Below are 25,101 nucleotides of genomic sequence, written 5' to 3' on the forward strand. Positions count from 1 at the left end.
TATCATATTGCTGGCAGTGGGACCTGATTGTCTGCAAAATGGCTGCCATATTCCCTACATTATAAACAGTGACTATACTTCAAAAGTACTTCATGGGCTGTAAATCACTTTAGGATGTCCTGCGGTCAAAAAGGTGCCGTACAAATACACATATAAAGTTGTCAGGAGGCAAAAAAGAGGCTTCAAAGATGTTAAGCATTAGGCAACAAGGTGGCAGATGAAAAATAATGTGGAACGTATGATGTTAATTACTTTGATAATATGAGAAAAACAAATTTTTTTGTTTGAAAAGATATGGCACAGTGGTTAGCACTGTTGCCTCACAGGGCCAGAGACCTGGGTTCAATTCCCACCTCAGGCGACTGATTGTGTGGAGTTTGCACATTCTCCCCATGTCTGCGTGGGTTTCCTCTGGGTGCTCCGGTTTCCTCCCACAGTCCAAAAATGTGCAGGTTAGGTGAATTGACCATGCTAAATTGCATGTAGTAGTAGGTGAAGGGGTAAAATGTAGGGGTTGCGCTTCGGCGGGTCGGTGTGGACTTGTTGGGCCGAAGGACCTGTTTCCACATTGTAAGTAATCTAATCTAAATGGTGATGTTTAAATACACTTGCAGGTGCTATAGCTAAAAAGTTGAAATGTATGGTGTCCTTCATTGGAAGGGGATTAGAGTATAAGAATAGAGTATTGGTGAAACCACATCTGGACTACTGTGTGCTTTGGACTCCATATCTCAGGAAGGTCACACTTCCTTAGCATGGTACAACAACCATTCTCTAGATTGGATCCTGGGTGGTCTCTATCTAAGAGAGGATTTACTTGGTATAGTGAGAGTGTTGCAGAAGTTCAATAAGCTGCTACCAGGATGTTAGGATTCTCCAATGAGTAGAGGTGGGTTCAACTGGGTCTGTATTCACTAGAGTTCAGAAGGATAGAGAGGATCTGATAGAAATATAAGAAATTGAATAGGGCTGGACAGACCTGGAGGAGGGAGGATGCTTTCCCTGATTAGGGAGAGGTGACATAGTCTCAGGATTTGGGGTTGACTACTTAGAACTAAGGTGATGAAAAATATCTTCAAAAGTAATGAACCTATGAAATTCTCTATCACACAAGACTGTGGAGGTCCAGTCACTTAATAAATTCAGAAAGAGATAGGTATGTTTTTAGTTCTAAAGGCATCCAGGGGTATGGGGAGAAAATGAAAATATGTCATTCAGACAGAGGATCAGCCAGGGCCATTTTGAATTGTAGAGCATACTCAAAGCGCTGGACGGCATACTCATGCACCTAGTTCCTATGTAATGAAACAGTGGTTCCTTTGACAAGAAATACATTGGTCCTATGTTGTCTGGAAGTTAGAAAAATAAGGGATGATCCTGTTGATGCATACAAGTTGGGCTTAAGAGGTAGAAATTGAGAGGATGTTTTTCTTGCTGGGAACACATAGGCATACAGTCTTGGGATAAGGGGAGATGAGAACATTCAGGACTGAAATGAGGAATAATTTATTTATTTAGACGGCTGCGAATCTTTTGAATTGTCTACCCCTGAGGGCTATCGATTCTCCATTTGTGAGTAGATTTAAGGCTGAGATAGACAAATTCTTGATCTCTTTTATGGAAGAGATGTGCAAAGGATATGGAAAAGCAAAGTTGAGGCAAAAAATCAACCAGAATTGTAGAGTAGTCTCACAGAGTCAAATGGCCTACCTACTCCTGCCCTACTTCTTACATTATATTTAAATATTGCTAAAGGACCCATTGTATTCCAATCAAAAATTGAGAAATACAAAGCAAGACAGTTTATTCAAAGAAGATAGATTATCTTCAAAAATCAGTTATATGATGTGATTGGCCTTCAGAGATATAGTCAAATTCATTTCTGATATGACTTAATACAGTTATATTTTTCTCTCCCATTGAAATACCCATACTACATTAGCTCCTTCAGATAGAAAGACAGAATTTACTGAGCAGAAGACTTACTAGGTTTGCTGTCAACCCTACGGTCAGCAGGTAATGTGGATTTGTAGAATACAGAGTAACCTTATTGGTTCTCTGTTTGTGATGTTTGCTGTCATACACAGCTGCCCAATTAGCAGTGCAGTCGGAAATAAGCTAAATTAACCAATAAGCAGATATACTTCATGTTTAAGATTTAAGAGAAGATTTCAGACACTGCAGGACTTAGAGTTAAACATTCTATTACTAAAACTATGACATCTTTTAAAAGTTTTTTTTTACAGTTTCAAATGAGTATCACTTTCTTATTTTAAACCATAGCTCCTACAAGTAATAGCGACTTGATTGCATCCTCCATAAACAACACAGCTTAGTTATTAAAGGTCTGTATAAAGGTCTGGTTGCTGGGTCCTTTTCATCCAGAATAGCTGCTTTTGTTTTCGTTTTAATGTAAAAGTCTGAAATGAGCAAAGTGTGGACCATTAATTTTGATAACTGATGAGATTATGGAGTAATGGCAATTTGGAAATGTGGTGAACAAATGACAAGACTAGTAGCAGAATTCAGGAGAACTGATTGGACCAATTGGGAATGGTCAAAGTGAATTGAATTTAAGACGACTGAACAAATTTATAAGATAGATAGTGAACTATTTGCTCTGGTAAGGGGAACATGGGGACACAGCCTTAAATGTCAATCTAATTCATTCAGTGATAATATCAGAAATCACTCCTTCATATAAACGGTATTAGAAGGGTGAAGCTCAATATGCCCAATATAATTTGAGTGTAGATCAATTAAGATTGTCAAAACTGAGATTGACAGATTTTGTTATATAATCATTTTAAGATATTTGGAACCAAGATGAGTGGATAGGTTAAGATGCAGATCAGCTATGATCAAATTGAGTGACAGAACGAGTTTGAGGGGCTGACTGACCTCTATGTTACTTTGTTTCCTTAATTGCTGTGGGGAAGTACAAGTGGGACAAATAAGGAGGCACTTACAAAGAGGTGGCACATATACATTTCCATCAACCCCAATGTTAAATAATTTCAGCTCATTAAATTAGCACTCAATAATATTGACTGATTTTTATAATTGCTCACATTTATCATGTTCTAAAAGATGATTGAAAGTTTGCACTTTATAAAAGTAAATATAAACAGTGCAGTCCACTCCAAATGCAAGAAGTAATATTTGATACAATTTCATTATTATCACAATGCAACTCCCAAAGCCAGCAGAAATGTAAACGTGATTGAAATATAACTGTCAGTGAATGTTTTAATGTTGGATTGGATTTGCGATCTCACAGGTTGATAGTGGAGTGATTCTCATTGGTAACTTTGTTATTTTAACAATAGAGTCAGTAAACCCCATGACATGCACAACTTTATGACTGGGTTGCAGTTATTATAATGAGATGGATGTTATTGAAGTCCACCTAAGATTTGTTTTGAATTCAGTATTATTGTACTGTTATTGCTTGGTAATCTATTTACAAATTCCTGTTTTCTTGACTTTTAAAACTCATGAAACGTATTAGCTGAGTAAATGTTGACCCCAATTCTATGAGCAAGACTGTGCATTTTTGATTTGAAATTAGGCCACCACTTAGAAGATCCCTTCCATACTGTTTTGGGAGCTACATCCCCATTCCTTCACCGTTGTTGGGTCAAAATCCTAGAACTCCCTTCCTAAGAGCACAAGGGGTGTTCCCGGACCCCAAAGATTGCAGCAGTTCAAGGAGACAGCTCACTACCATTTCTCAAGGGGAACTGGGATGGACAACAATTACTGATCTAGCTAGCAATACCCTCATCCTATCAATGAACAAAAATCAAATAAAACAATTCCTTTGAAACTATAAAACTAAAAACCAAGGCATTCTTTGCTGAAGTACGCAGTTTCAGTTGATTGCTTCCATTTGGATATGGAAAGTATTACTTTTTTGATTAATTCTATTTAAGACAACAAAAGCAAAGTCTCAGCAAAGTTTTTCTGTTGATCTAAATCCTGAATTTATGCCCTTCGATAAGCATATTAAAACACCAAATAGGTTTGTTTCAAGTTTTTCTCTGCACTCTTAATTGGAGTATTAGTTTATGTATTAACATCTCCACTGAAATAAAATTTTCATATGGCCCTATATTTTACCAGTTCATACTAAATAGAAGATATTTAATGAAGGGTGCAGGTTTGGTTTACTTTATTGAAACAAGTTACTCTGATGATTCACAAGGAACAAGTTTAATTTAATGCCAAAATGGGATAGAATTAATCATTTATTCTGCATTTACATCACACAAATATACTTAAAATTTGAATAGCAAAAGTTAAAAGTAAATGTATTCCATTTAAATATGAGACCACTACAGTAGTAGCTCTCAAATGCAATGATTGTGAAGTGCAAAATGCAATTGCTTTTAATATAGGTCATTAAGTGTGAATGCTGCTTTAAATAATGTACATTGACAAATTGTGCATTAAGTCTGATGATACAACTGAGAACTTGCTTCACAATCCAATAAAATATCCATTAAATCATTTATTCCCATAAAGTGTAAAACAAACTCAAAGAATATATTATACTTGTCTGGCGTGTTCTGCCTGTATCCTAATTCACACCAAATCTCACACTTCTATTCCTAATGATCTTCCAAGCTTTGTGACAATATGGTTGTGCAGCAACTCAGTTGTGTTCCTAGAACAAGGTGACTACAAGATGGCCCTTTTGAGGGAGCATTCAAAAAATGTAAACTTTCCGCGCACTGAAATGAGTAGCCATGCACAATATAAAGAAATTGGAGATAATGTTGTTCACATTGGCACCCAATCAGGCAACATCCTGACAATCATTTTCATCCTGGTTACCAAATCCTTTTATGACTCTGCTGCTCTGTTTGTCTTGACCCTCCTCAGTCTTATAACTTTTTGAAAATCTTTGCAATCATTCAATGGTTTCCTCTTCTGCATTCCCTGATTTTCATCATTGGTAGCCACACCTTCCAACAGTAGCTGAGAACTAGTATGGAACTTCCTCTCTATCTCTTCTTAGTCTTCTTTGACTAATCTATCCCAATACCTACTTATGTGGCTTGGTTTGATCATGCTCCTGCAAAATGCCTTGGAACATTTTACTAATTATCTATGCAAATACTGTATAAGTCTTTGTGTTGGTAAAATTAATTCAAGTCTCACATGAGAATCTAGTACCACTAGGTTACTGTAACTGAAATTTTGAATTTTAACTTTGCATCATCTCCAGCACTGGAACCAACATTATACTTCAAAAATATGTAACTGCTGTTTATTGGGTCCTTGAGGTCAGGAAAGGTATTATACAAACACAGGTCTGTTTCTCTTTCCTTGGTGGGCGACAACCAACCAACTTAACAGCGCCACCTACTCTAAATAAAGAAAGTCACATGCAGCCATCAGGTACAAGAACCTCTGCAGGACATTAATCCATTACTAACAATTGATACTGCAACTCCCACTCACTGTGACATTCTAACTCAGGGATAGAAACATTACCGTTATGAATTTACTCTACTATTTTCTCTTTCCCGGACATTAAAGCATAAATCTGTTAAACATAGTTGGAAATAATAGAAGATTGTACACTTTAGCAAAATGTTGCCCTACCTATTTAGAAATATACAAAGGAATGTAACATGCATACAAGTATTGGACCAAGTTCTAAAGTGGCAAACAAGTGTTATCTAGTTAAACAGCTGCCAATATGGAATGCAGCCAAGGTGGACTTCTGTAATTCAAGACTTCCAACTGGTTCAGTTAGGATCTCTTTGAGAGAAAAATAAAACACATTAAAAGAAAAAATAATGTTGCTGCAATATACATTCACCCATTGATACGTTTATCTCATTGATAATATTCTGATTTTGCCAGGCACTAGCTTAAATCTACTAAATCCACGAAAATAATAGAAAAACTTCATTGACATTCAAAAGCAACATGAACACTTGAAATTTTGCAAGTGCAGTGAGAAATTACCTGCATTTGGGAATATAAACACTCCACATTGCTTATTTTTTCCTTTTCTTCCATAGGCTAGAAAACTATGCATAAAAGGTGTCATTTGTTGGAACTAAAGGACAATACATTTAGTCTATACATTATTTTACAGTCCAAACATACAACATTCAAGAAATATTGTTGCATTATTACATTTTTAGGCAGACTCTAAAAGGATAAGATGACTCTTTCAAACCTTCTTACATTTTGTATTACAGACAGTTAACTACTTGACATAGTGTACATAATATTGAATGCCTGTATGGCTGACAAAATGAATGCAAGAAAAGACATTCTATTCAATACGAATGTTCAATAAAGATTCTACAATTTTCTCAGTGTGCAGAGTTGCATCTCTCTACACGAGATTGAATTTATTAAATTTACTGGATGTCAGTGCAACTCCTGAGCAGGCATTAAATATTACACAATTACATATTAGTTAATCACAGAGCACACTGAGAAAGCACAATATCAGATACAAAGTCTGCAAAAATGAATAAAAAAGGCTGCAAGAAAAGATTGCCAATTTAAGCATTTAAGAAAATCTCTACCCTCTTATGTACCTGAAGTGCATACATGGTGCAATACATGGTTTAGCAGTATAAGGCTAAGGAGTTGCTATAGGTGGTGAAGTGTCTGTCTTCATGAAACAACTAATGTAAGATTAACATGTACTTGCTATTTATTTAGGTGAGGAAGTTGTTTTTGAATTAGTTGCATATAAATAGATTTGATTGCAAAACAATTAAGATCAGAATTTCAACACCAACATTAAGAAGAAGTTACCAGTTGTGGCTGTTTGCACCTCAAAGCAGATAATCACTGAAATTAAAGTGGAACTTGTATTATATAAATAAATATACATGTTCAGCCACAACAAAGGTGTTGTGGACTGCAGCCATGAAGAAAATGCAATGTGGAGACCAATGTATGAGAGCATAATTACCCTTCAGTTGTGACCATGCACATATACAATCAAGAATTAAGATTATGGATCCAAATTAAAAGTTATTTAGTATCTGGCATTGTAAGCTTGGATCGGAGTGGTGATGGCATATTGGTTTTCCCTTCCCAAACAGTTTTCCTTTTTAAAATGAGACAAGCTGGTCAACAAACAACTCCAATTATTTAACAAATTAAACAAGCCATTTAATTTGTCTTGAAAACTATTAAATATTCATAATATGATTATTAGATAAGCTAAAGTATAATTAGCAACCCTCAGACAACAAGAATGCTACAGTGAGAGAAATAAAAATTGAAATGACGGCTCAATGTGTATGGCTTACTACTAGTGCAAATGGTGACTAATTTAGAAATTTTAGAAACTGTGAATTCAGTAGTAATGGAGAGTTATTTCATTCTGAATTTCTTTGAGACAAGAATTTACATCATTAGTTTCACTCAAAGTGACTCTCCCATTAACTGAGCTGTTTAAAACACAGTATGAATAATTACAATAAAGTATACAGCTTAAACCCTCTAAATAAGGATTCTTTCATCACCTCAGGCCAACATCATACATTCTTCCATGTCACACATAGCTGCCTATTGTTTTAACTTTTTTTAAAGGGTTTTTTCCCAGGCCAGATCCCACTGTGAATGAATGATAATATAATACAGCTTAGATTGAAGAACAAGGCAGATGGCAACATATTATGGCTTTATACAATTTATGAAAGATAGCACATTTCCAGTACTTAATGGAAGCACTAGAAAACAAAGCTTGAAACATTTATTGCATAAAGGTTGCGAAAAATCATTTGTAGGATGGAGCATTTCTAATAATATGTCATTCTAAGGAAGGGAAGATGGTTGAAGCATTTTCCATTTTAGGTATTGAACAATCTTTGCCCATTTACATTTATACATTCAAAAAAAGTACCTACTGGTTACTTCTTCCTATACTAAAGATATGGCTGCAATGACTACAGTCTGTTTAGTTATGAGATATAACCTAACACGATCATCTACATTCAGCTACATTCTCAATAAAGGCCATGATAGCTTAGCAAGGTGATAAGCTGCAATTTTACCAGTGTGTTAAATCTTTCCTCAGAAACAAAAAATATCTAATTGCTTCCCAGATTGGTTTCATTTCATTTCTATTGCAAATAAATTATTTTATTTTCCTTTCAGAGAAGCAATTGATTCTAGATTTCATAAACACTTGAAACATTGAAAGATTTTTTCAGTATTTTAACTATGCTCAATCCCTTTTGCAATATCTATAAGAATGTAATAGAACACAATTAGAGAAACATTGAAATTTCTCAATACATATGTTTTTGATTAATAAATACATCACAAAATAGTAATTGATGTAATTTGGAGTAATTGCAGTCTTCAATAAGTTAACTACAATGATGCTGATCTTGTCAAAAAAAAATGAACTGATCAAATCTCATGAGAAATGATCTTACAGAACTGCACTGGACAACTAAAGCATTTACCTATTTTCTAATTACTCCATACTCTGGGCATTGGAAGTGATAATACCAAACCCAAAAGTACAGTTGTGCTTGCATTTGACTAAAGCTCAATATAAAATGACAATGTCTTACAAACTTTGTGATGCCAGTCACAAGCCTCGTGGGAAGTATCAGTGAAGTCAATCAAAGTTTTTATTGCAGTGATGTGTTCAGTTCAACTAACATATAAAAAAGGGATGATTCAGCTAATTGATTCAGTTGTTGTATTGCGCATTAAAGTATGAGAAGACATCAGTTTATCATTAATACTTGATGATCACTATGTCTCCCTTATAGCAATGCCAATGCCCTGTAATGGACTGTTGGATGATGTTCTCACATCATGCACTCATTCAATGAGGAAAATATTGGTGGCTGGTGGAGTCCAGAATGCTATTTGAATTCCACCATTGCAACTGTCTATGTAGTTTCACGTTAAACTACTTTTGGTCCTAATGGTATGTACATAATCTCTGTTTCAGTGTCCAGATTCAGTAATTATTCATTTACATTTACAGTAACACTGGACAATGTTTTTAATTAACTAGAAATCCATTCATTATCGAGATACTAAATGTATTCAAAAATATTCAACAGAAAATTAAGAGTTAATTTTGTTTCCTATAGTCTGGGGTAAATCAGACTACATTACTGAATAGTTCTGTTACATCACACAAGGAAAACCATATTGGAAACATTCCTCATTTTTAGTATTAAAATAAAAATGTTTCCTAGCATAAACACCCTGAAAAAAGAATGGAGGTTAAAAGCTGGTTGTTTTGCTGTATTATGGTGTAGCAGCAATTTCTTAAGACATTAAAATTATTTGCATTGGGGTAACCATTTACATCTAACTATACAACAATACATAAGACAACATCATCACACCAAATACCACAATAAGATCTTTTTCTGAAGAAAATCACATATTGCGTTTAAATACTTATAATGCATCTATTACAGACAAATTGATAAAAGAAATAAAAGCTGATAAGCTCAGCATCCTTTGATATAATTATGCACATCTCCATTTGTCAGACATTTGATTTTTGAACTCTTGCACAAATGTAGAATTTCTGTAAGATGGCAATTAAGGGCAGAATGTGCAGTTTGTTTCGAATGTGCAGTAACCAGCAGCATTTCTTTTTCAATCACACAACCAACTATTAACTGTTCTCAAACTTAATCTTCTTATTTACCACAAAAGATCACGGTGACCCATACATCACAAGTTGGAGGAAAGCCTTGATTTGCCTGTGTCCATATCTGTAACACATACAACAGAATCTTTCTTGGGAACACTTGAGTCCTGTTGTGCACCGGCCATTGGTGACACTTGAAACATTGCACCTGTGGACATTTGATGTGTCAGGGTCATCCTTGGTGGGACAGATCCTCGAATCGATCCTTGGAGAGCTCCTGTACTTGGTTGCACAGACATCTGACTTCCTATTGATGATGTTGATTCTCTGGTTGATTGTGGTGGACTTGAGGTTACTGTCTGGGAAATATTATGAGGCAATGAGGGTTGGGAAGCAGACAGTGGTCTTGCCTCTTGGGATAAGCTGCTTGTATGCAGTGCCTGTGTGCTCTTATGAGCTGCAGGACGCTGGGGAGGGCTGGGTGCTTTTTGCTGTGTTAGTGACAGCTGCGAGCCTGATTGAGCCTGTGATCCATATTGGAAAGTTCGGTTTGTTAGAGGGCTTTGGTTTGGAGGACTGGAGACAGCAGAAGGATATGGTGAAACTGAAGCCACTTGTTGTTGTGTCTGCGATTGTTGACCAGGGGACACTGAAAGTGGGCTTGCTGCACTCTGAACAGGCTGTAACCGCCTGACTGTCCTGGGTGATTGCACACCTACAGACCCAATAAAAAGGCCTGTAGATGGAGGACAGAAGCTCATAGCTACAGCCTGCTGGAGAGTAGCAATTGCCGAATTGTTAGCAAGTTGGCCTTGGGAATTGAACATGGAGCCTCCATGAAATGGAGGTGTGTGGGACATGGCAAGAGGCCTTTGAAGTTCCACTTGTTGAACCATCTCTCGATCATACTTCACAATCTCCTGGATAATCTCATTCTCACGGTTGTTGAAGACACCCGAGTTTAAATCATGCTGGACTTTGTGCAGCAAAATAGAGTTTTTCTTTCCTATAGAGAAACAACAAATTAGATTTCAAAACAGTTTGATGATATCATTTGTGTGCAAAGTATCAGTTCGCTTTTAAATTAATTAAACGGAGCAACATTCCCGAAGCCAAACAGAACTGTGTCAACTTCTGGGAAAATAATGGAGGGACAGATCACTGATCTTAACTTTGGCAGAGTTGGCACATGTCTGCTTAATGCCAGGGCTTGGAAGCAGAACCATTTTCAAATGTGGTCACCATTGTCATGAGTTTGGCAGGCTACCTTCAATAGCGACTATCACTGTATACTGGTAGAGAGCAGTCAGGGGATGCTGTGCAGCAGGGTTTCCAGCAGCTCCATGATTGAGCTGAATCATCCCTGATTAATAAAATCAGAAGAGTGTGTGTCAGGGAATCAGAAACCACAATATATGCAGGGCCATGAGGCACATTCTGAATTCTCCTAGCTTCACAAATATTCACTTAATTCAAAAATATTGAAGAGTGCTGTCAGGAGGAGCTGCCAGCAGGCTCATTAAGATAGAAGCATCATGATCAGACAGTCCAACATCTTGCAAAAATGAACACCATGCAGTCATGAAAGTTGCAAATGGCTCCCGCAACTGGCGCAGGATTCTGACAAGCTTACCTAAGCAGGCAACCATTTTCTACATCCATTTGAAGATCTGCCTAAGAACTGGAAAAGTTGGCTTTGAGTGCCTGAGAAAAGGGGTGGATAGAAGTTTGAAGATCATCCATTTGATTTTTGCCAAAACAGGACATGAGCAGTTAGCAGTTACCCTTTCTGTCTTACATGTGGGGAACACCATAGCTAATAAAGTGTCCAATTTTACAGTTGTTTCTCTTTTTTTTAATGAGCTTATAGAAAGACGGAGGGTGTTAGTGTTGGGAAATGGAACACCATCATCATACACTCTCAGATCATCTATATTAAATTCAGTTTGTGAAATAACTATTTGGCTGCAAATGATGAACAACATCTCTGATGGATCAGTGTGACATTTCTCCATTTTCTATGCATTGGGAATAGAGGACACAATTCAATCCTTTGAGCCTCTTCCAATGTTCAAATCATTGCGGGCTTGTACACCAACTCTATTTTATTTCAGCATCGCTTAGACTCTTTTGATAGAATTACAAATTTTATATAAATTAGCATGAAATTATGAGAGCTTTTCTGCTGTGCCCACTAGTAATTGGGTTGAAAAAGCCCAATGTCGAGAGTGTAGTGCTGGAAAAGCACAGCTGATCAGGCAGCATCCGAGGAGCAGGAGAATCGACATTTTGGGCATAAGCCCTTTATCAGAAATAAGGCTTATGGGTCAGGGCTGAGACAAAATGGGAGGGGGTGGGATTGGGGGAAGGTAGCAAAGAAAGTGATAGGTAGATGAAGGTGAAGCAGAAGGTGATAAGTCAGAGGGGGGAGTGATGGACAGGTCTGGAGGGCGTTGCCAAGTTGAAGGCTTGGGGCTGGAATAAAGTTGGGGGAGGGGAAATGAGGAAACTGTTGAAATCCACATTTATCCCATGTGGTTGCAGGGTCCCAAGGCAGAATAAAAGGCCAATGTTAACTCACATAATACATAGAAGAGCAAATCTTCATTCTATTATTTTGAGTTGATTCAAATTCAGATTGCAGAGGTGGAAAATCAACAAATTCCCCAATTATTAATAATAAAAACAAAATATAGCCGGTGATGCAAATCTGAAATAACAGAGAATGTTAGAGATACTCAGCAGGTCAGGCAGAATCTGAGATAAAAACAAGAGTTAATGTTTGAAGTCAATGACCTTTACTTCAATGTTCTCCTTGTAAGCTTAGCTTCTCTTTCTACAAGATGCTGCCTGACCTGCTGAATATTTCCAGTATCTTCCACTTGTATCTTAATTTTCACTTATTATATTAATCTATCAATGCATTAAGTTAACTTTAAAGGAATGAAACAAAGGAATAGTACTATAGAACAGTGATGGACAGTGATGGGTAGTGGTAATGCTATTGGATTAATAGTCCAGAACCCCAAGGTAATGTTCTAGGACATGGGTTTGAATTCGGCCATGGTAGACGGTGATGTTTCAGTTCAAATCAGGAATAAAAAAAGTTAGCATAATGATTACCATTGTTATTTTAAAAAATCTAGACCACCAATGTCTTTTTGGGAAGGAAATATGACTTCCTGATTTCTTCTGTCCTGTGTGTGACTGCAGACCCAAAGTGATGTTCAACCTCTTCAACTAGGTTATTTTGTCCATGGGTATTTTTTAAAAGAGAAGTCGTAAAGGCAGAGGTGCCGAAATGTGTGGGCAGGAGACTAATTTAACAATGGCAGAGGAGTGGTCAGTTGTCCCAGTTCAGAGTTTTTTTTTCTAGTTTCTTTTCACTGTAACAGTGAGAAGCTGCTGCAGTCCAGGAGAAGTTCCCAAGCTTCAGCAGATGATTCTTGACTGGCTTCTCTCTGTGAGATCTCTCCTGCCTGTAAGAATCTGTGTTTGGATTTACCTTTTGCCAAGGGGTGTGTTTGTGGGATGTTAACTAAGGAACTGTGCCAATTCATTTAAGTTGCGGTATTAAGTCAGTTGAGTTTTCAAATAGTTAAGTTATTCTAAATTTTGTTTCCTTTTGTTCATGTTGCAACTGTAGTGTTTAAATAAATTCTGTTTTGCTTAAAGCTGAGTGGTTTGACCAGCTGCATCACTCCTGGAATATCCACTTCACATCTGCCTTTAAAATAAGAAAAAGTTGGGGTGTGGGCTACCTTCTTAAAATATTTTGAGAGGGTCTACCCTGGTCCATAACAACGTGGTTGACACTTATTTGCAGTAAAGGCAACTAGAGATAAGCAATGAAGTGCTCACAGTGCCCACATCCAATGAATGGAATAAATAGAGGACACATTCAGGGCAGATTTAACAAAAAGTGATAATGGCATCTCTAAAAATATAGTTCTCTGTTACACAGTTATGAAAGCAATGGCAAGACTGCAAGGCTCTATTTTTCAGGCATATAGTGAATTTTTCTGACATGAATATATCGATTCTGCCCACAAAAAAAAATCAGAGGAATTTTCAACATGAGACCTTGATTCTCTCGTGTAGTTGCACAAAAAACAAACTGTAAAGTTAAGCAGCCAATGAGGATACTTAATAAAAATCATAGGTGTTTCAGTGAATGGCTCTTTGAGTATCATAGAGGATTAAATGCATTTTATAGATGGACAGAATTGGCTGACCACAGTAAACAGTTCTGGACACCATAAATATATATTGCTTTGCTTCATCCATGACTTGCATGTCACACAGGGTGCAATTTGGATGTAGATTGGCTGCATAGTTGGGTGGAGACTTCATCATTTTCTTCACTCCCTCCTTCTACCGCCACACATCTCCCCCCAACCCCACTCCTCCTCCCACCATTCCTGCTTGAAGGACACAAAGTCAGGTCGTTGAGGCTCAGAAAGGCTGCACTGAGGTTGCACCTCGCTCTCCAGCTGATGGAGGGGGTCACCGTCATAATAATCAAATTTCATTCATGGTGTGCATTGTTTTATCTGTGTTTCTCCTTGAAGCTCTCTGCCTGAAAGACGTCCTGGCGATGCACAGTGCGATAACCTCGATGGGACAAAGAGGAGATCCCAAACCTGCTGCAGATGGAATAGGAGTCAATTGGCACTAATTCAATCCACATCAGCCATCCAACCAACTAAGGAATCATCCCAGCGCATAAGCACTCACAGTTGCTGTGGCAACAAGCATCTTTACATGAATGCTGTAGTTAGTGAAGGTCAAGACCCCAATTTTCATAACATCACACAACTATGCAGGCAATTCTCATCCACTTGCTATTGCTGAGAGTTGGAAAGATTTGCCAGGTGATACTCAACATATTTGGATGCATTATGATAGCACCTTCTTTGTTCAAAAAATGGGACAAGGAAGGTGGAACTCAAAGATGGCAGAGAGGACCTCAACCTTAGAGCTTGTAGCTTAGAGACAGGGACACTACCCCTTGCATCACAGACCTCCTCATTATATGTAGAAAATATTAAAATATGTAGTCTCCTAAAACTTACTTACTACAGGCAATTTTTTTCATTCAATTCTTCCCATTATAAATTAATTTATCCGTATTTATAATGGAAATTGCCTATGTAAGCTTCCAACAATGTCAAGTGCTTAAAAAATTGGCTTAGAATAGTTAGGTGTTTGTTTCTGATTAGTAAACACGCAATGGGATGAAGGGCCTTTTGCTGTGCTGTAGATCTCCATGACTATATGACCTTCTCACTAGTGCTGTGGCCATATTTCTTAATTATTGCAACTCCTTGCTCCTCAATCACTTCCTGTTTCATACTTTGGCTATAAATAACACTATAAGATCCAAGGGCAGAACTTAATGCAGCCTTTCACACCAAGTTATGCCACCCAAGTTCTATCCTTTTGCATCCTGGATCAGATCATCAATGAAAGACTATTGCAGTGCATGGTGTCTCCCAATGAATCCATCAAAAACCATATGCAGGGTATTCCACCTTCACAAAGTCAACCCTCACCCAACAAAAATGCATTGCTACATGGATGGCTTGAGGCTAAAGCATGATTTCAATCCAATATTCTTGGGATTGACTCTGGACAGGAGACTTTAAAAGCATCTGAAGAAAACATCAGCACAGGCCAAATGTAGAAACAGCATATTATCTAAATTTGTTGGATTGAAAGGGGCACGCTACCACAACACTCTACATCAGACTGTATGGCACATTTTATCATACACAAATATCAGATACTCAATGGATTACAACAAATACATTGTAATCTGAACCTTCCATTCAACACCCCTCCCCTGGCTTTATCCTTGTAAGCAGAACTAGCCCTCATATCTGCTGGCTGACAAAAACCTACAAGCTGTTGAAACAATCCATAATGACATATTTCATCAACTTTATGCCTGTCTTCTGTTCCAGTGCCTGATGTGGAACAGCCCACCTGAGCAAGATCCAACAGCAAATACTCTTTGGATCAAGGAGTGGAAGATCAGGGAAGAGACAAATTCGTTATGACAAACCTGATCTGTCAAAAAGCAGCGTTCAAGCTACCACAATGAGTGTGTCCTTGTTAAATAGGACAAGCCACGTCCCTTACCCACCTACCCTGCACCACTGGGGCCGCACTCCAAACCCCTGCACAATACCATGGAGTATTCCTTCTATAGGCTATGTCATAGATTAATCACTTTAAACTCAGCAAATGAGATTATCAATAAAATTTGTGGATTTACATTCACTAAATAAATAAACAGAAGAGCTATGGTGGCTGGATCCATTGAATCACTGGAAAGGATCTGCCTCAATCTTCCAGTGTAGCAAACAGGGATACAGGATTTCTGGCCACTTCCAGCAAGATGTCATTTGGTCTCTCTAATGAGCCCACACCTAATGATCCCACAGTTCAGTGGCATCTCAGGGATTCAATAAAAGCCACGGGGCTTTCCTACATCTTGGTGGTGGGGGTCTCTCATTATCACAGACTCGATATACAATTCAGAAACCTGGCATCAGGAGGATTTGGTGGGAGCAGCCAAAAGCCTCTGCCCTGGTTTCCAATCACCCTGCCTCACAGTTCCACTCCAAAGATGCTCATCCTGCCCACACTTAATTTTGTTCCAAATGTTGCAAATGAAATTATACTATCTGATCTTATTAAATTCACAGAAAAATTGGAGTTTAAACTAACGATTTTTGCCTTTTCTGAGCATCTGAATTTTTGCCCATCTTGGCTTGGTTTGATGTTTATCTCTATTCTATACAATATCAGATCCACAGTGATAATACGAAGGCACTCTATTTAAAACTGTTCCATGCCCTTTCCCTTCCTTTCCCAAACTTATATGTCCTTTTCAAATGCATTTAGGAGAAATGTCACATCTCTCTGTGACACTGCATTTGGCTAGCGTGCTGGGATTGATGGCACAGCCTGGAACAAATGAAACACATCATCATGACACTTTGTGTCAAAGAGGCCTCAGTTTTTAACAGTTTTATATTACTTTTCAAATGACCGCTGCTTGCTTAATATATATCCTGCAACATACCCTGTAACGATGGTTCCCCATCTATCATTAATCAATATTTTGCAGAGTACCACCAGTAATAAGAGAGAGTCCCACACTGAAACTTTCTTGACTGCTACAAAACATGTTCTAATCTGAGAACCTGACCAAAATATTGAAAAAATGATGATAATGACAAATATCACAGGGAAAATGAACAATTGTGGCAGCCCATCATAGAGTAAATATATGAAACAGGAATATAAAGTAGGCTTAGAGTGAGCAGCATCCACTCAAACTATTTCACTTTGTCATCAATCTACATGAAAGGCATGAGATGAGTGTTCCCTGAATTGCAAGATTATTTTTGTGACATTTCAAACATCAAGCCTAATATTACTAATCAGAAATGACTCTAACCACCAATCCATCACTGGATCTGGAAATTGTTATGTTCTGTCTCCCACTTAGAAATCCATGTGAAATAATGACTTATAATGAGTCATTATTTCACGAAGATCCCCCTTCAATCAAAATGTTAAGATGGAGAAAATCACCATGATATCAAGTACCTAAATTGCTCTGTCTTTTTCCTATAACTGCATTTTGCATTCTTTAAATCATTTTTTCAGTCATGTCTCCCTTTGGAGCACTGCACTTCAGTCTTAGAGGAGTGTGGTTCTAAGTCTCAATCCAGTACAGCAGCAGAAAAAAAAAGAGGCTGATATTCCAGTGCAGTACTGAGAAAGTGTTTGCACTGGTGGAGGTGATGTTTTTTAGATGGGATGTTAAACTGCCCACTCCAGTAGATATAAAAAAATGCCATGGCACCATTTTGAGGATGAACAAGAGAATTATCCTTATTATCCCTTTTTATAGTTATCCCTCAAATCAACATCTCAAATCAAAGCAGATTATTGGCTAACTTCATATCTCAGTATTTGAGGCCTGCAGTGTGCAAATTGGCTGCTGCATTTCAGACATTACAATGTTAACTACACTTCAAAAAAGTACTTACTTAATTGTAAAATACTTTGAGTTTTCTGTGATCATGAAAGGTGCTATGTGGCTGCAGGTCTTTTTATTCCAAATGTATTTGTTCCATATCTAACATCATCCTGTGTATTTCTTATTTCAATACTTATTTTTATTTCCAATCATAGGTCCATTCTTCATATTCAGGTTTTGGAAAATGCGGTACATTTGTGAATAGGTGTAATGATTATAAAATCACAGTTTAGCTTGAGATTTTGAACAGCAGATGGTTTAAAAGGAATGATTAATTTTTAAAAAAATTAAGGTTAGCATTGACTGCCAGGAAGTGAATTACATCAGACAAATCCCACAAAGCTCCTGGAGGTTTGCGTTATACTCAAAAACATTTGCTGGCTTCTATTTGATAAATGGATTCAGATGCATTTTGACAAATTATTTCATTAGATCATTAAGCCTACAAGTGGCATAGTTAACAAAAAAAAGGGAAACAAAGAATTGGATTAATTATTCAGATGCAGAACAAATATATTAAATCAAAGAAACACGTAAAGGATGGCAGAACTGGTCATAGTTGGGAACTCCAGGATGTCAATATAATCCAGGACCAACATTTCTGCAGTAAATGGTTACTGCTCAAGTAACCTTGGCTCAGAGTTTATGAACAACAGACATTGCAACAAATCTGGGAGGGGGTACATTACTTTGTTCCAGGAGGTGATCACATCCGACAGGGTAGGGACTTTTGATGTGGTCAGTGGTCAGGGAAAGAAGGGTGTGACTGCAAATGAAGCAGGAGAGGAGGAACAGAGGACAGGAAGACAGGACCCTGAGAATGATCTGACAGATTTGATGTTTTTGCTGCTTGCTTGGATAAGCAGGAGGGCTGCAGGGGTGGATGAGCTAGGCACCATGGCACAGGAAGAAGTGCCCTACTCAAAACGTTGACTCTCTTGCTCCTCGGATGCTTCCTGACCTGCTATGCCTTTTCGAGCACCATATTTTATCAACTATGGCACAGAAAGCCATTCAAAACAGAAATGTGTGGTAGTAGAAGACATTATAGTGAGGGGGATAAAGACAATCCTGTTCAATGAAGAGCGTGAGTGCAGAAAGCTATTTTTCCCACCCCATTGCCAGCATTTGGGACATCAGGTCAGGGCTGGACAGGAGTTTGGGGTGGTCATGTTTCATGTAGATGCTAATGACATTGCCAGAACAAAGAAGGAGGCTCTGTTCACAATATGAGGAGCTAGGGACAAAATTAAAAATACAGAATCTCAAGGATGATAATGTCTGCATTATTACCTGAGCCACTTGCCAATAGACAGAGGGCACATAAGATTATTGAAATGAAAAGCTGGTTCACCAGTTCAAAGGCATCAGTACTATGGAATGTGGGGACTGTGCTGAAACTAGTGTTCTAGCGAACGATAAAACTGGAGAGGTAGACAGGGCCTTAAATGAAACAATGTGAGTGAGGGATGAAACTTGGTAAATGGAGCAAATCAAGGGATAGTGTTCTGATGGAGGGTGATTGGACTTAAAATGTTAACTCTGTTTTCTCTCCAGGTGTTACAGACCTGCTGAGTTTCTCCAATACTTTCAATCTTTGTTTCAGATCTCCAGCATTCACAGTTCTTTGTTTTATTTTTGCTCTATATCTGCATGTGCATAGCTTCATAAAAATGTAAAATAATTGTTAGTTCAGAGGAACCTCGATTATCCGGCATTCGATTATCCGAATATCGGATTATCCAGCAAGATCACAAGGCCCTGATGCCTGGCTAAACTATGTTATCTGGCACTCAATTAGCCGGAATTCGATTAACCAAATGAAATGCTCCCTGACGTATCCTTTGGATAATCGAGATTCCTCTGTATATATTTAGGTAAATAAATATGATCTGATGGTATTAGGAGATGTATGATGGCAACGATTGGGTTCTGAATATTGGGTATTGAACAGTGTAAGGCATTCAAGTAGAATATTGGTATAATAATTAAAAAATACCTTGATTCAGATCAGATATAAAATCAGTTTGAGTGGAAATGAGGAAAAGTAGGGAAATAAGTCACTAATAGGAGTAGTCTAAATGTCTCCTAACAGCAACCTCAAAGTAGGACCAGGTATATGAGAAAAGAAACATTAGATGCTTGTAATAAAAGGGATGGCAGTAATCATCAGGGATTTCAGTCTGCATATAAACTGGAAAAAAATCAGATTGGCAAGAGTACACTGGTTGGGGAGTTCATTAAATGGTTTCAAGAGAGCTTCTTAAAGTAACACATTCTTCAATCCAAACAGAAAGCAAGTTATATTAAATATAACATTGCATAACATTACAGGATTAATTCATTGCCTTGGAGTAAAGGCATCCCTGGGTAACATCAATCACAATATGATTGAATTTTACATTCAGCTTGAAACTGAGAACAGAGGGTCTAAAACCAGTATTTTAAATTTAAATACAAGCAGCTTTGTAGGCATGAAAGTTGAGCTAGCTGACATGAACTGGATACCGGACTAGGGGATAGATCAATAGAGAAGCAGTGGAAGACACTGTCGGGATTTTTCAGAATACTCAGAAAAAAGTACATTCCTGCAATAAAGAGAAATTCTAAAGGGAAGACCCCGCCATCCATGGTTAGATCAAGAAGTTAAAAAGAGCTTCAAAATTAAGAAAAAAGAACAACTGGGCAAAGATGAGTGGTAGGTCAGATGATTGTTCAGAATAGAAGAATGTCAAAGAATGATGAAAAGATTCATCAGGAGAAAAAAAATTAGAAAGAGAGGAAGCGAGCTGGAAATGTAAAACTGGACAGCAAAATTTCTGAAAGTATACAAAAGGAAAAAAGCAAGTGTTGGTCTGGAGAATTAAATAAAGAAATAGCAGAAAAAGTAAACAAATATTTTGCTTCTGTCATCACCTCAGAGGCTACAAAAAACATTTCCATAATTTCTATAAATTAGGAGATGAAAGGGTGAGAGGAATTGGGCAAAATTACCTTCACAAGGGAACTATACTGTGCAGAATGATGGAGCTGCAGGTTGACAAGCCCTCAGATTGTGAAAGACTTCATTCCAGGGTCTCAAAAGGCATGTCCTATAAGTTAGCAGATGCGTTGATGCAAATTTTCCAAAATTGGCTTATTTTGGAACGGTTCCATCAACTTATTGGAGCTTTTTGAAGGAGTAACATGTGCTGTGGATAAGGGGGAGTTTGCAGCTCTATTGAACTTGGATTTCCAGAAGGCTTTGACCATGTGCCACATAAAAGGTTATTGCTCAAAGTAAGAGCTCATGGTTTATGGCATAACATGCTAGCATAGACACAAAATTGGCTGGCTGGTAGAAAGCCCAAAGTATAATGAAGTAAATCTTTGTCTAATTAACAGAATGCTATAAATAAAATCCTGCAGAGTTCTGTGCTGGGGCCTCAGTTAATTGTATAATCTATACCAATAATTTAGACAAAAGTAACAAAGACATGGTATCTAAAGGAGGATGCAGACAGATATAGAAATGTTGAGTAAGTGGGCAAAAGTCCAGCAGATGGAGTATAATGTGGGAAAATGTGAAGTTCACTTTGACTGGGAGAATGAAAAAGCAGAAAGTTCTGAATCTAGGTGTTCTTGTGCTCAATCACAAAATGTTAGTATGCAAATGTAGCAAGTGATAAGGCAACTAATGGAATGATATATTTTATGATGAGAGGAATTGAATATAAAAGTGAGGGTGTTATGTTGCTGTTATACATTGCATTTGTAAGACCACATCTCAAAGACTATGTGTAGCCTATTTGAGAGGGGGAATACAAATGTGTTGGAGCAGGTCAGAAGATACATTGATACCTCAAATTAGCAAGTTCTCTGAAGAAAGCTTGGACAGAATAGGCGTGTTTGCACTGGGCTTTAGAAGAGTGTGGCAGTAACTTGACTGAATAGTACACAATGGGCTTGATAAGGTGGATATGCAAAGGATATTTCCTAGTGTGGCTGAGTCCAGAACTCAGGGGCAATGTTTATCCATTGGACACAGGTGAAGCAAAATGCTTTCTCTCAAGAGGGTGTGCAATTTTAAAACTTCCTGCCTTATAAGGTGACAGAAGTGGAGTAACTGCAGTATTTTTAAACAGAGGCCATAAATTATTGTTAGGCAAGGGAGTCAAACGTTATAGGGGATAAATGGGATTGTGGAGTTTGAAAGTCAAATGAATCAGCCATGATCTCATTGAACGATGGAGCAGGTACAAGGGACTGAATGGCCTACAACTGCTCATAATTTGTGTGCATATTTGATAATGGCAAAATATATTATTGAAGATTAGTGTGAAATTCAAAAGTGGTCTTTCAAATGAAGAATAAAAGAAAAGCAATCATTGGTTCTGCAAACTTTGACTTGATTGTTCTCAGTTACGTGATAACTCATTTCAGGAGTGGAAAATCAATAAAGTGGTGTAAAAGACAGTAATAATATGTTGGAAAACCCCTGTTAACAATCCTTTGTTTGTGAAGGGATTAAAATTTATAAATTAATGCAATCAGGCCAAATACATTCACCTTACATTGTAAATTACTGATCTTGTCTAGTTAATGATTCATTCTTTACCCTCAGAAACGGATACAAAGATTTAGAGGGTCAATTAGTAATGAAAACAGTCTGAAAAATAGCAAACCTTATGTAAGATTTCATCAGCTAATCAGTGAATATCACTATTCAGTTTTCCATGCTCTCTTTTATTTTTATGAAAAAGTAATTCAACTAATAAATGTTTTACATTTATTCACAGTTTATATTGCATGAACTACCAGAATATTCAGTACCAAAGTAATTACATGGTGCTCCTATCATGCAGAATAATACTCAATGTTATGCAATACTTAATAATGTACATACATTCAATAATTTATTGAAAAATGATGTGGTATAAGAGGATTACTTCTTTGTAATGAATTGTAGTTTATCTATGACAGGCTGTCTGTTGCTAGGATACATACAATTTTGAAGCACATAGCTCCGAATACACATCTAACTGCACCAAGTAATTGCTAATCTTTTGCTACAGTATGGAATAAATTTCTGCACTTTCAGGGAGAATTATATTTGGAAAATAGAAGAGAAGATGTTTAGTAGTGTTATAAGGACACTATGCATACCTATTCTATCCAGTCTGTCGATGGCCACAGTCTCAAAGGCTCTTCGCATCATGGGGTATTCTTCCAATACTTCATTAAAATGATCCACAGAGAGAGAATACAGACGACAGTAGGTATCAGCACGCACACTGGCAGTTCGCCTGCCTCTTGTCAATAAACAGATTTCTGCAAATTAGAATAGAAAATTGTAAGCTAATCACAGTTGTAGCTTGCAGATTTAACCATAACCTACCCATTGCTTAAATCTATGTTATGAGAAGGGTATAACAATATATTACCTTTTGTAATGGCACCATTGTCTTTGAATTAGATTACTTATAGTGTGGAAACAAGCCCACACTGACCCTCCGAAGAGCAACCCACCCAGATCCATTCCCCTACATTTACCCCTTCACCTAACACTACGGGCAATTTAGCATGGCCAATTCACCTAACCTGCACATCTTTGGACTGTGGGAGGAAACCCACACAGACATGGGGAGAATGTGCAAACTTCCGAGGCAGGAATTGAACCTGGGTCTCTGGCGCTGTGAGGCAGTAGTGCTAGAAGTGTGATCTCAGAAACAGGAATGGATCACGTAGCTCCTTGAGCTTTTTCCATCATGCAATGTGACCATCACTGATCTGTACATAAAGCCCATCTGATTCTGATAAAGGAGAAGGAATTTGAAAGGAATAGTTTCTGCATTTGTAATGGTGACATCATGTGCTAGTTGCTTGCAGGTTTACACCAAATGTAGACAGTTTTCTTTACTAAATTATCTCTCTATAGCCATTAGTAACAACTCTACAAAGGTATTTTACTTCTGGCACCATTGTGACAGATCTGATTTTTTGCCCCCAAAATTCATTGGCCAAATAATGATCTGTAAATGTTTCAGCATTGACAGGATTCTCTATCCCAGTGAAAGAATTGCTGGATTATTTTCAGCACTGATAGATAAAGGACAGGAAAGCTTCTTACATTTGATTTCCAATGACGCTTCAAGAATTGATTCCAATGCATACACTGATTGACATAGCATGTGGGTGTTGATATAACTGTTTGCAACTAATTATGTTTGTTGACATACAATTTTTTAAATTCAAAGGTTACTGCTGAAAAAGGACAACCATGTCAAAACATTTTGCAGAATACCAATTTATGGAGAAAACAACATAGATCTGTATTAGAGGAGTGTGCAAATTGGTTGGCAAGTGGACTCTGATTGGTAGAAGAAATGGAGAATACACCAATTAGATGGTGATTGACAGTTAACTATCAAACAATTTTAAAGACCCACTGAATAGAATAAAATCCCTACAGTGTGGAAACAGGCCATTCAGCCCAACAAGTCTACATTGAACCTCTAAACAGCATCCCATCCAGACCCACTCCTCTACTCTATCCCTGCATTTCCCATGGCTAATTATAGATATTATGGGGAATTTAGTATGGCCAATCCAACTAACATGCACATCTTTGGACTGTGGGAGGAAACCGGATCACCCAGTGGAAGCCCATGCAGATTCACGGAGAATGTGCAAACTCCACACAGTTGCCCGAGGGCAGGATCAAACTCAGGTCCCTGGATCTGTGAGGCAACAGTGCTAACCACAGTGCCACCATGCCACCCTTCTGATCTGATTGGACAAAGTAGTGATGTGTAAAATGAACTTGAGAATTTTGTCACTGGCTTTATGTTGTAACAGGTGCAGTGTATATACATATTCTTTCTGTACGTGCATTAAAAAAAAGGTAACTTCTAGTATACATGTGCATCACAGTGAGAGTCCAACTGATAACACAGCAAGTGTTTCCATTTGCTGGAAAGAACTTAACCTGGTGCCATCAGTACAATATGTCAATAATAAACTCAGTACAGGATTTGGGGGGTACCTCCTCCACTGAAGAGTAGGTAGAATGTGGAAATCTCAACCACAGGAAGAGCTGAGGTTAACATTTGAGACTAAGCTAGACAGACATGAGTGATAGGGTTAGACAGAGTCGAGAAGAGAAATGTTTGAAGAATAGATACTAGCATGAACCTTGTGGGTGGAATGGCTGTTGCGCTATTGTCAATATTTTGTCACACAGGTGAGGAATTATTATTTGCCTGAATACAGTAAAGAATATTCTTTTTTTAAATGGTGGAAATCAACGAAACAGTGATATTCCTGTTCTTTGTACGAAAGCTTTAACTTTACCTTGCAAAAAGATGATGAAATCTTAGTCTGGTTGGAACTCAAGCTCAAGTCAGCAAGATGGTGACTTCAAATAATCAATAACCATCAATAG

General features: G+C 37.6%; 1 protein-coding gene across 1 annotated transcript in view; it reads right to left on the minus strand.

The window, feature by feature from the left end:
- Positions 1-517: 517 nt before the first annotated feature.
- Positions 518-25,101, minus strand: part of hcn2b (hyperpolarization activated cyclic nucleotide-gated potassium channel 2b) — a 124,764-nt gene continuing 100,180 nt past the window's right edge. Inside the window, exons 7-8 of the mRNA XM_043721281.1 lie at positions 22,824-22,988; positions 518-10,625 (exon numbers count right to left, since the gene is read on the minus strand). Coding sequence (XP_043577216.1) covers positions 9,703-10,625; positions 22,824-22,988 — 1,088 coding nt within the window. The 3' untranslated portion in view covers positions 518-9,702. The remainder of the gene's footprint in view (positions 10,626-22,823; positions 22,989-25,101) is intronic.

This window comes from Chiloscyllium plagiosum, chromosome 31, assembly GCF_004010195.1.
Source record: "Chiloscyllium plagiosum isolate BGI_BamShark_2017 chromosome 31, ASM401019v2, whole genome shotgun sequence".
Taxonomy (NCBI): Eukaryota; Metazoa; Chordata; class Chondrichthyes; order Orectolobiformes; family Hemiscylliidae; genus Chiloscyllium; species Chiloscyllium plagiosum.